Raw genomic sequence first — 12748 nt, 5'->3', positions numbered from 1 at the left:
ATTAACCCATGCAGCATTCACCCCTATTATCATTGCCATCAGGACTGGGACACCTTGAGGTTGAAATCCTTGGTGAGGCTGTGGGGTGGGGAAGACAGGGGCTGATGCAAACCCAGGGCCTTCCAGCGGGACACAGTTAGGAAAAAATGATCGAGAACGTAAACGCCTGTATTAAACAAGGCTGGAATCAATAGATAATGAATTCTTGCCATGTCCTTGTTGTAAAAACAACATAAAATTCCCTCTTGTCAATGAAAATCAGGAAAGATTGCTCTATTACTACTCATTTTCCAATGAAATGTATAATTTTCCATCAAGGTATCTCAATGCATAAAGAGATGAAGAGGCCCAAGCTTCTGAGAAGGATTTCTTTTCCCTTTTGTTCTCCTCCCTCGCTCTCATGCAAGAACCAGGTATTTTCCGACACCTCCCAAGTGGTTTTTAGAAAACAGGAAGTGAGGGAGAGGGTGGTCACACAGAATCCCAGGCCAAGCTTCACCCGAAGTTAAGACAAAAGCTTGGAACAGAGGCAGCCAAGGGTCCTCCACACGCACGGCCGCAGGACTGCTCTTCCTGAAACACAAACCTTATCCTGCCTCTGTCTTGCTCACAGCCTTCCCCAGTTCCTCTCTTTAAGCGCCGAGGTCCCTGGCCAGGCTCTTGGGCATCCAGCTCTCCATGGCCTACCTCGGCAGAGCTGTGCTGAACTCGCATCTTCTGCCGCTCGTGGAGAAGGCGCACGTGGTTTGCACCATGAGCGCAGCGCGCGCTCCGATCTGGCTCCACCGCCCTGCACCTGCACTCTGGACCTCGCCCCAGAAGAAACCCCACCCGGCCTGTCTGACTCTGCCCGTGCGTCCTCTCAGAACTCCAGGATGCACTCCTGTGTGGGGTCAAAGGTGAGCCTCTGGAATGAGTGAGGAGTGGACTCTAGTCCCATAAAGTCACTGACCCTGGGCTTCCCTGGTGGCGCAGTGGTTGAGAGTCCGCCTGCCGATGCAGGGGACACGGGTTCATGCCCCGGTCTGGGAGGATCCCACATGCTGCGGAGCAGCTAGGCCCGTGAGCCATGGCCGCTGAGCCTGCGCGTCCGGAGCCTGTGCTCCGCCACGGGAGAGGCCACAGCAGTGAGGGGCTCGCGTACCACAAAAAAAAAAAAAAAAAAAGTCACTGACCCTCACAGCGACTCAGGTTTCTAACAAGCAAAACAAGAGCATAAATAGTACCAACATCAGAGAGTGATCGTGGATATAAAACAAGAGACACGCGGGAAGCATTTCGCATAGCACTGCCTGGGAGGATTTCCTGTGATGATGGATCTTATTGTCCAATAAGGTAGCCACTAGCCACAGGTGGCGAGTAAGTACTTGGAATGTGGCTAGTGTGACCAAGGACTGCAACTGCTAATTGCATTTAATTTTAATTAACTTACATTTAAATTGACACACGTGGCCAGTGGCTGCCATACTGGACAGTGGATTTTAGCACGCTGCTGGCACACAGTGAGTGAGTTCTCAAGAAATGTTGCTAACATTGTTAATATTATAACACAGTTGTTCAGACAAAAAGAAAAGCACATATTATTGAGATCTCTAATCCCCCCATCACCATTTTCAAAACGCATGCACATTTATTTTATGCTCTTACCTTAACCAAGAGATTTATGTCCCCTGGAGACAGTAGTGAAGAGGGGCCCTGTCAAAATAAAAATCAATGAATACAGACGTACATACATGCATGCACACTGCATACTCCATGCTTTAGACAGCACGCAGCCTTCAAAATGTAAGCTGTAACACATGACGAAGTTGTGCCAGGCATAGGATGACAGGCGCCCTGCCTACGCCCCACGCTTGGGAGCCACAGAAAGCCTTGGCAGCCCAAATGCACGGGCTGCCAGTCCTGAGTCTGACATCGGCCTTTCTGGTCCCCGGTCTCCTTCTTCTGGCCCCTTCTCTTCTCCTGGTGGCCTCTCCTCCCCACTTCCATCAAAACCAATAGGTCCTATGGGTACCGTGGAAGACAAAGGGGCGGACGGCCCTTTATTCCCCAGATGGGTAGTAGCTGTCGCTATTAGTCATTCACAATCTAGCATGATTCCAAAGCAATTTCTTCAGCTTTTGTAGGTGAAATAGCATTTTAAACCTCATTCATCATTATAAGTTGGAAGTCTCTAACTTCAGGAAGGAGATTTCAGAAATCAGGAGTAATTACGAAGCCTCTGAAGGTGTGTTGGAGTCTGTGGGTCACTGACTTCACATTCAAACCCATGGTGAGTTGGAACATGGCATGTGATGATTGTGGTCAGCGCGGAGCCCAAGCGGAGCAGAGGCTGGGCTCACACTGGGGTTCAAGGGACAGGAAGCTGGGAAGGAAATGGAAACTCAAAGGCAGACACTAAAGTGAGGAAGGGATTCTTAGGAAAGAAATGGGAGACTGGTGTGCTATTTTGCAAACTTCTAAATTGTGCAGTGGAAAAGGAGTACCAGAGAATCCACTCTCCAGAGGGCAGGTGGCAGAGTTGCCTCTAGATTTTCCAGATTTTCCTCTGTGGCCACAATTGGACTTGTGGTGGCTGATTCCTTCTGATCAAGTCTGACTTTGGGTTTATGAATTATGAATCCAGTCTAGCCTCTTAACGAGACAATTCCCCTGGCTACCCACCCCCTCTCCCTGGCCCCATGGGGTTTCTGCCACATCCTGTGGCTACAGAAAGCCACGGGACAGTAGCATCGTGTATGTTTGCATAGGATAATCTTGGCAGTGGCTGGGCGTATGCCTGTGTTTTCTGAGTTGAAATGCTCAAGTATTCTATCAACGCTCTGGTCTATTTCAAGAGGACACCCAAGAGAGACTGGGGTTGGACTGGCTCAGGTTTGGAGGTTTTGAAGGAACTACTAGCCTGCAGGGAGAGCTCACGTGGGCTGCATCTGCTGAACAAAGCCGAGGACGTCCTTAGTTACCTGGGACCGACCCTCAGGAGGAAGGCCAACTTGTGGCACGTTAATGAAAGCTTTAAAAGGGGGAGAGGGCTTTTATTTTGACGCCTTATGTTTTCCCCTGGGAAGTTAATAACCTAAGATTCCTATTGCTCAAATTGGGACACTTTCACACTGCTGGCCTTGTATTCTTTGGAATATTTTTCTGCTGTCATTTGAGCCCCTTGTAGAGTTAGAATGAGCTCTATTAGCACGGCTGGGCATCAGTTAGAAAAGCAGAGAGAACAAGGAGTGAGTTCCCTGTCTAGGTACAGCGTGGCCTTGGGGATAATTCAGTTAGTGTCCTGTTGTGGCCCATTTCTGTGGGTCTCACAAGATAGGTCTGAATACACAGGAGCAAGGCCGTTGTGGGTGGTGGGCTTCTGAAGGTGGACACAGGATGCATCAGAGATCGCCATGTTCGCTCTGGAGGAACTGGCTGTTGGTGGGATAAGAGAACAGGAGTGGAAAGTGCTGGGGTGTAGGAGGCATGGTCTGTGCCCTGCTTAGACCCTCCTTCCCTCCTGGTGTGCCCAACCACCAGCTGCCGGGATGCTGGCTGGAAGGTCACACAGAGACATTACACGGTCAATAATGAGCTGATATGGAGGTGGGTAAGGGCGTCGGCCTCTTGACTCGAGAGGGGCCAGCTCTGCGGTGCCGCTCGCTCCCCGGAGGATGGGAATGAACCTAGATTCCAGCTGAGCCCACAACTTCGACTGCCTTTTCCCCACCACGCCCTGCTTGCTTCAATCCTGGCAGCTTTCACCTCAATCAGTTGGCACAAGAATCCTCACCAGTGGCTCTGCTTCCAGAGAACCCAAGGCTAGACAGAGGGATTCCCAGGACAGGGATTCTAGGGGTGCAGCACCGCAGGCCCCCCTCTCCACCCCCCCGAGGGGTGATGACTGTAGGAAAGGCTTAGCTCAGCAGGCCTGGGTTGTCCAAAGCCTGCACGTTCCAAAGGTCCGGCCCTGGCTGGCTCCTGGGAGATAACTTCTAAGTCCTTGGAATGCCCTGCCCGATAAGAGTGGCTTTGTTTACCCAGGGTGTTGGGCCACGCAGATAACTTATGCTAACACTGTGATCTATGGTGGGGTCCTTGGGCCACGTGGGACGGCTGGAGATGGTGGAGTAACCAAGACCAGCCAGGGAGGCACACCACACCTACAAGACCTGGACACCAAGGTTTGCCTGAGCGTCCCTCAGTGGCAACGCCTGCTGCATTTCAGAGCACTCACGGTCATCCATGAGCCCTCTGATTATACACACTGCTGGGAAAATGGAGTGCTGGAGGGGACACCTGGAACCCTGACCTCGTCTCTCAGGCCTGCATCTCCTCCGTGCGCTGCTTTCATTCTGCACCCTTCACTGTAATAAACCATCAATCGTCGTGAGGCTAACAGCTTTCCTGAGTTCCGGGAGCCCTTCTGGTGAATCACTGAACCAGAGGCGGGTCTTGGGGACCCTTGAAAACATGACTCATCTGATTAGCGAGATCACAGAGACCAACAACTACCCAGAGGGACTTGGGACCACCTGGGGGGAGTGTGTTCAGTAAATTTAAAGATAGTCAAAGAGAAACCCATCCTCTCTCTATCTCTCTCTCTGCTCTGCTGGTGACCAAGCCATGGACATCACAGTTAGTCCACCTTGTCAGCTGGACTCTGCTGATGTAATTTTCTCTGCAGAGGTGTCAAGGTCTGGATTTGGGAGGGGTCATCTGAACCCCCTTCAGCCTTTGGCCTGAACCTTACTCTTTCACCCACTTCACCTGGGACTTGCACTTGAGTACTGGGGTGGCTGCTGTAGGTCTGACTCCATGGAGGGGAGGAGCTTGTGAATAAGCCCCCCTCTATCCTCCAGCAAGACTTTTTACTCTTCCCACTGGCAGGGCTTCAGTGAAAAGTTCCTGGACCCTTCTAGGCAGACCAGCTGCCCCTCCAGATCTCTGCTGTGCCCAGCAGCCCGGATAAGTCAGGAACATATGTCCACGCCCTCAGGGGCCTCCAGGCCTTGGGTCCTTGACTGAAACTTATAGCAGGTCAGGCTCACAGAGGAGAAAGATGGCCTCTCCGACCCATCCCGAGGGGAAGCTCCTGCCCAGGGGAACTCACTGGTGTCCGACACCAGCCCTGAGGCCTGAGATGCCCCAGTTGCAGCCGCCACTGGTTCTTCCATCTTGGGTAGTATCTTTTGATGGACTCATTTCTACTGTATCTTCACAGCTGTCGCCCCCCTCACCCAGACCTGCTCATCTTCACTGTTCCTTCCCTGGAGGGCCCACTCGTGGTTAATGGGCTAAGCCTTTGGGGCTTCTCTGGCATTGGTAACTTAATTGGGCGTATATACCAGAAGGTGAATATACTGCACATGAAGGAAGCCTGCAGGAGCCTTGGGCTAAAGTGCAGATACACAGCCCAGGACCAGACGCTCAGGACTGTCCATTTCTGCTCAACTCGCTCTCGCTGTGAGAGAGGAAAGAAAGTTTCTTCTACTCTAAAAAGGGGAAGCCAGGAGGTACTGACATTACTGAACAAAAGGGCAGGACACGGGCCAGTGAGGAACTTGCTGTGAAGGCGGCTCTTGTCCATTTGCTCACCCCCAAATCACCATTCATCCTTCTCTGTCCTGCTCTAGGACCGGGAGGCTGCACCCTGGGGACGTGTCGGGGGACTCACCTGCCTGCTGGCTCTCGGCTGAGCTGGACCAGTAAGAGGTACATTAGGAAACTGGAGGAGGGGGGCCTCTGGCCAGGCTTCCTGGCAGTGGCTTTAAACCCACAATGACAGCCCCCATCTTCCCCACCAGCTTCGCTTTCTCTTGGCTCTGAAGAGAAGCACAAGGTGGTACTGGCTTCCCTCTGTGCTTTATTTCTGGGTGGCACAGCATCTCTGCTTAGTTCCCTCTGCCCACAGCTTTGTAAAAAGCCCCTTCTTAGAGTCTCTTGAACCATATGAGCTGCATTTTATTCTGCCCGAACCCCTGACTGATGATCAAGATTCATCCAGAACAGTTAGATACATACTGGTTTGCCAGGAGGGCCTCTTTCTCCTGGATTTCCAGGTACACCCTAAGAGAAGAGAGAAAGAAAACATTAGTTCTGCTAAGCACATAATCCTGATCCACCCTGCACACCCTGTCCCCCAACCTCTATAATCTGCCCAGTGTAACTCAGTAGAAAAAAAAAAAAATCACCCAACCGTGAAGACTGGCACCAATAAAAATTCACGTTTCCAATCTCAGCGGAATACCCGAAGCTTCTCAGGAAATACTCAACTGGGCCAAATGTTCAAAACAGTAAACTACCCCTCCTATAACTCTTTTCCAAAACATGAAACCGAAAACCACTCATGCATGCAAGTGTGTACGTGTGTGTGCACGTGTACACACACACACACACACCCCTATCTTAAATTTCTGCCATCCTTTTCCAAACACAGGTGGAAGGACCAGCTTTGAAAAAGAGGAAGGCTCTTCTACTGAACTGACTCTAAGGGTGTAATATTGAGAGTGGAGCAGATACAATAAATTCAAGTATTTGGAGACAGGAATGAGAGGGTAACTTTCTTCTCTGAAACAGAACCCAAGGAAGGGAAGGGGAAGGTGATTTACTGTTCCTGCTTATAGTGAACCAAAACTATAGACGTGGAAAGATGCGAGTCTAAGCAACAAGTCTAGCGCTACTGGTTAATGGTGCCAGACCTCTGCTCCAAGAACTCATGGTTGTCTTTTATCCATTTGGTCAGTAAGTCTGTATCGAGTAACATCTATGTGCCTGTCACCCTGTTTGTTAGGCATCAAGGACCTAGAGATGCATAAGACACATGGGTCCTACCTTCTTGGAGCTCAGATCTATCTAAACGAAAGTCAGATTACAGGGATAAGAGACGATTATCACTGTCACAAAGTGGGAAGAGATACAGCTTCAAAGAGTATTAGGTAAGTCTGTAGAATTCCCTTGAAGGGAGAAAGCCATTACATGGATGAGTTAGGAACAGGTCCATGGAGAAGATGATACCTGATCTGAGCAGAACTGACCAGCTAGGTACAAAAGAAAATTGACGAAACAACAGGAGGCACTGTATGGGATAACTGGAGCTTACAAGTTTCTGAAAGCATCACACAAAAGTAAAAGAAGTGAAACTAGACAATGCAAGCTTACAGGGCATAGGGAAGAGAGGAGCAAAACGTAAAAAATGTTCATGGGGGAGGGGAGACTAGTGAAGATGAACAGCTCCCACGGGGGCATCCTGGTCAAGGGAGGCCGGGAGAGGCTGGAGAAGGGTTCGGGAGACAGAGCCTGCACCCTTTGCCTTTACTTACGTCTTGGCCAGCTGGTCCCTGGGGACCGGGGAATCCAGGTGGGCCTCGAGATCCCTGAAGAAAAAGAAAAGACATCCCGCCACAGTTTAAGCAAAGTAAGGCCTCCCTTTCCTCGGGTCGGTTCTCCTTGTATAAAAGGCCTGGTGCTCTGAGGAATCTCTGATGGAACGTGGGTGCCTGAGAGCCGCCTTCTCAGAGCTTACGCATTTCACTGCACTCGTGGAGGTGGATGCATTAAATACACACAGAAAGGATGCTCGGAAAGTCTCCCCCGTGAGCCTGACTGCCCAGGCCCCCTTCGCAGGCCCCTTTCTTGAGTGGACAGGGCAGCTCCTGCAGTGAGACAGGCCTGAGCTCACCCCGGGTGCCGTGTGGATAACCAGCCCCGGGGTGCTGGCCGGCTGGGTAGATTGCCCTGTGAGAGGCCCAGCTCAGAGCCCAGCACTCAGGTGACCATGACTATTTTTTATTGGAAAGTCATTCCCGCTCTGCTGAAAATTTCTGCACAGCATCAGGAAGCAGCACAAATCACCTCTCATGATGGATCTCACTTCCTGTAGGAATTTTCCTGTGTCTTCCACCCACCATACAGATTAAGAGAGAGCCCTCACTTGCTCAGGGCTATGTGGCCGGGGGTGTGAAGCCAGGAGTCAAAATTAGTTCCTCTGGCAATCTGATTAAATTTGTTAAACCACGGCTGTCCTACTGGGGAGCAGAGACGGCAGAAAGCAAAGGCAGCGTCCGTCTGCCCAGCGATCACCGCGCTCGCTGCACTGGGCAACGCCCCACTCCCTGCTCCTCCACCATTCCATAGGTCAGTGCTTGTACCCTGGAGAGTTCGCACTGCTTAACATTAAAGATTTTTTGAAACGATTGTATTTTCTGGCCCCCGCAATTTGAAATTGCTTTGATTGCATAATTTCTCCCATCAAAACCCAGCCCTTTATTTATTTATTTATTTATTTATTTATTTATTTTTTCTTTTTGTGGTATGCGGGCCTCTCACTGTTGTGGCCTCTCCCGTTGCGGAGCACAGGCTCCGGATGCGCAGGGCCAGTGGCCGTGGCTCACAGGCCCAGCCGCTCTGCGGCATATGGGATCCTCCCAGACTGGGGCACGAACCCGTATCCCCTGCATCGGCAGGCGGACTCTCAACCACTGCGCCACCAGGGAGGCCCCCCAGCCCTTTATTTAAATCATACTGTACCTGAGGCCCTTTTTCTCCTGGTGGTCCAGAGGGGCCCTAAGAAACAAACAAATAAGCTAATGAGAAGTGAAATGTGTATTTAAACATGCTGTGGTGTTTATTTCTAAGCTAGGTCTTTAACTGTCCTGAAAGGAGGAGCTGACTTCCCCCATCTTTAGGACACTGTGTCACACCCTCTCATACCACCCACTATCGTTGCACGTGGGAATCTTCCTGGAACCTTCTCCAGTTGCCCCTGAACTAGTGCCACCCCATCCTGGCACCCACTGGATGTCTGACACTTGAGCCCATCTCTAGCTCTGGTGTGGAATGGAACCAGCATCCCAGCATCCTCGTGCTGTGTCCCCTTCCTGCTCGGGCAGCACAGGCCTTGGGGGGGCGGGTACATCCAGAGCCAGAATCCCCAGAGTGGCCTGCTTGGCTGATGCTGCAGTGGTGTCCCTCCTCACTCCTACAAGTGGGTGCGCGCATACACACACACACAGGTCTGCCATCCTGCAAGTGTGACCAGCCTAGAATCTGGCTTCCGATGTTGCACTGAAGATGCGTCCCTTGCTTGAGGCGTTGGTGTCTACTTTCAGGTCCTGCAGTGAGCAGAACTGTCCCTCAGCCCTGAGAAGACTCTGCCCTGTCTTTCTGCCTGGACATGTTCTCGCCACACACTGGTTCTCAGTTTAGATGTCAGCACCCTTGGAAAACTTCCCTGGCTTCTCGCAGGAGGCTCGTTAGAAGTGGTCCCCAGCCCCTGGGTGCATCCCATCACAGACGTGTGGCCTAGTGCTGTCAGCGCTTTGGGGCCCATCTGTCCTCTCTACTGAAAGGACTGCGTGCTGTCTTGGGGGCGCTTGGCACGCTCTCGCCAGCGCTCAGCACGGCCCCGGGCGTGCTCAGGACACAGCAGAACACAGCACACGGCACTCTGCTAAAATTAACATTTTATGGTATGAGGAGAACTGGAAAATCATGTGTTATCATCCTTTTCACTGACGATCAAACTAAGGCCCAGAAGAGACAAAGAACCAGCCCAAGCCGCATCGGGAGTCACTCGCCAGGTGGCTTGAGCCCTACTCGCCTGTTCTTGGTCCCGTGCACCTGTGCGTCCCTGCAGCAGTGCCCCTGAGAACTTCCAAGATATCCCAAGAGGGAGAAGAGACTTCACGCAGAGGCATAGGTTTCTGGCGGTATGACAGACCAGGTAACCTAAAAGCCTGCCCACCAAATATGTCCCAGAACTGCCTGATAATAAAATAAAGTAAGCATTTTAAGTGCAGAACTGAGCACTAAAGGAAGTAGGGGACATCTCCAGAGGCCTAAGCCAAGAGGGCAAGTCAAGCAGGTAAGACAATGGACTCAGAAGCCCACCTGGGGTCTACCTGACTCCCACGTCATTCTCCCTTCATTAGCTCTCACTGCTGTGTCAAGCTGTAGGTCAATGGTACACATGGACCAATATATACACATCCGAATTTCGTCCCTTTCAAAGTAGTCCCTTACTGAGACTGCACACTTATTCTTCAAGGAAAGGGCTTAGGGACAGTTTATTACTGGCTTGGGGAATGCTGTCAGATTTTAGAGGCACCTTTTTTTTGTTTCCAAATTAAACTCCATGATCCACCTCAAGCATTTGACTTTTTCATTAGACTAAGCTCCGAATTCCTCTCTTCCGTCATTTAATATGAAATCTACATGTGAAGCATGGATTTTGTTGTCAAAAAGGTCTTCATTTCAAATCTCAGCTTTATCAATTATTAGTCGTTTGACCTTGAGCATGTTACTTAGTTTCTCTGAGCTTCAGACTCCTGAACACAAATACAAAGCTAGGTGATCACCTTGCCTTGTGTGATCAGAAACAGAAGAAGATCCTCTAAGTAGAGAACCAGACCAGTGCCTGGCCCATAACAGGCATTCCCACGTTATCTTGCTAGTATACTTTTAAGAAATAGAAAAGTGTGCTGTGGAGGAGGGGTTGTATCATGACTTCCCAATGTCATTCCTAAATCTGAAGCCTAAACATGTGTTCAACAATAATGACCCTCTTTTCCGAGATTACGCCCTCTGATGGGTTTGTTCAAGAGTCACTTTACCCAAAATACATATTTTGGCCTTTGACACCATTTTTCCACTAAAAGGAACTCCAGCTCCTTGTAGAAATGACTGATCCCAGATCTGGGTAAGGAGTATGTACAAATCTGGAACATCCTGTCATTCCAAAGAGCAAGGAAACTACCAAAGACTGCAGGGTCAACTTGAATAGTCTCCTATTTGCATAAAATAACACCATTTGAACAGCGACAGGAAGAATAACTGCAATATATTAAAACAAGTCAAATGTGTTTAAATCCATGGGTTCAAAATTATTGATAAAAAACAAAAAACAAAAACACCTCATTGATCACTTTTGCAAGATGCTAGGGAACCAAGTCGTTATTTGAAAATGATTAAAGGGAAAGCATTTATATTCTGCTTTCCATGGGAGCTGTTCCACTGGGTATCCGAATTGTAAATGAGGGAACATCTCTCCATACAGAAGTATTCTAGCTAACACATAAAAAAGAACTGACTGGACTAGAATAGCACCAATTTGCAAGCCCTGATGTGCTAACTGATCTACACCTTGGCTATCAAAGGGTGTGAATGTCACAGCAAGACACCACTGGACCTCACATGCCTCCTGATGGCAGACTTGCCAGAAAGATCAAACCTGAATCTGCTCCAGCCTCGATGGCCAAGTGCGGGTGTATAGGAAACACAGGGACAGAGCAGTGCTGAACTGTTCTATGAGCAAAGTCCAGATGGTGGGACGTTCTGAGACCAAACAATACATCTTGTCTCATCAATTAAAATGCTGCCATTTATATTTATATAAATTTGAAATTTGATCCTCTCTCCCTCGCTCCTCCCAGAGATATCTATTTGAAAACACGGCTCATTTTATTCTCCATCATCTTTTATCTGAAGGGCTCATGGGTACCAGGCTATGTGCTGGGCTTACCTTTCATCAGCCCGGTGAGCCAGGTGCACTGTCTGAACCTCTCTAAGCCTCAGTTTCCTCATCTGTAAGCTAGAAACAATCATAGTTCAGGCTCACAGAACCACTACAGAGACTGAGGAGGGTAGTGCATATAAAGGGCCTCCCACCGGAGCCTGGCCCGTTGTCTAAGTGCTCAGTATGCCTTAGGAATTATTATTAGGATCAACAAAAAGCCTTGTTGAGATTAGACAGTTTTCAACCAGAAGTAAGAGTAGAAATTTATTCGAAACCTTTTTTTTTTTTTCTCCATCAAGAGAAGAATCCCCTGAGACTTTCATCTAAAAAGCCAAGATTGGTATATTCAGCTCCTGGTTATACAGGGAGCCCTGGGGTCTGGGGAGGTGCCTTGTCGGTAGGGACCCTCCCCAGCCCCTCCTCTTCTGCCCATGGGACCTTGCTCTGCGCACAGGGCAAGACGAGAGCGCGTGGCCGGGAATGAATGCCTGCAGAGCCTGTCCTGAGTGTCGGCTTTGAGGTACCTCTCAAGAAATGCCTGGTGTCCCCATGTAGCAGCCGGGCAGATGGGGCTAGCTGGCTGCACATGCTCGTTTCGAGGGGCCACAGGCCAGCCTAACTCCGAGACAACAGGCGTGGCTCTGTGGTTCTTAGAACCAAAGGAATTGGACTAAAGCAGCAGATACGACATATGAGCAGAAACAACGGCTACACTTGCAGGTCAATAGTTCGGAGGCAGTAACGTACGTGAGAAGACCCTGGCACAGGAGAGCACAATGTCAGTGTGAACTCCTGTCCTGCCACGGCCCTGCTTGGGCGTCTCCTTGGAGCTGGGGTGCTGGCATCCACTCCCAGCTCTACCACATCCTAACTGTGACTTCAGGCAAGTGTCACATCTCTTAAGTGGTTTCCTTTATTTGTAAAATGAAAGGGAGAACAAGATCCGCCTGGAAGGGTGGCTGGGAGGACTGGATGAGAAGCTGTCCACGAGATAAATGAGAGAATGGGTGTGGGTGCCCCGCTCACGCCGGACCCTGCCAGTAGGCAGGCCACGTGAGCTGCGGTTATGACTGCTCTAGCTTTTAGTGGCTTTCATTTCTATTCTTATTATATTACTCCCTGGAAGAGGGGGAGCAGAAGAAAAAAAAAACCTTCCAGTTAGGACACGTGACGTATGTTTTTGCACACAATCAGCTCCATGCTTCCTTCTCCCCGGTCACACTGTTGGTCTATTAAGGGCTGTTGAGCTAG

General features: G+C 50.0%; 1 protein-coding gene across 1 annotated transcript in view; it reads right to left on the bottom strand.

Moving 5' to 3' along the window:
* The window catches only part of COL22A1 (collagen type XXII alpha 1 chain), a gene marked incomplete at both ends in the record, with an annotated part of 243681 nt that overhangs the window by 57347 nt on the left and 173586 nt on the right, over nt 1–12748 (bottom strand). The window contains 4 exons of the mRNA XM_082600940.1: nt 1648–1695; nt 6007–6051; nt 7305–7358; nt 8512–8547. Coding sequence (XP_082457066.1) covers nt 1648–1695; nt 6007–6051; nt 7305–7358; nt 8512–8547 — 183 coding nt within the window. The remainder of the gene's footprint in view (nt 1–1647; nt 1696–6006; nt 6052–7304; nt 7359–8511; nt 8548–12748) is intronic.

This window comes from Mesoplodon mirus (assembly GCF_964341445.2).
Source record: "Mesoplodon mirus genome assembly, chromosome: 16".
Lineage (NCBI taxonomy): Eukaryota > Metazoa > Chordata > Mammalia > Artiodactyla > Ziphiidae > Mesoplodon > Mesoplodon mirus.
The sequence above is the reverse complement of the archived record's forward strand: the minus strand, read 5'-3'. Positions and strand labels throughout refer to the sequence as shown.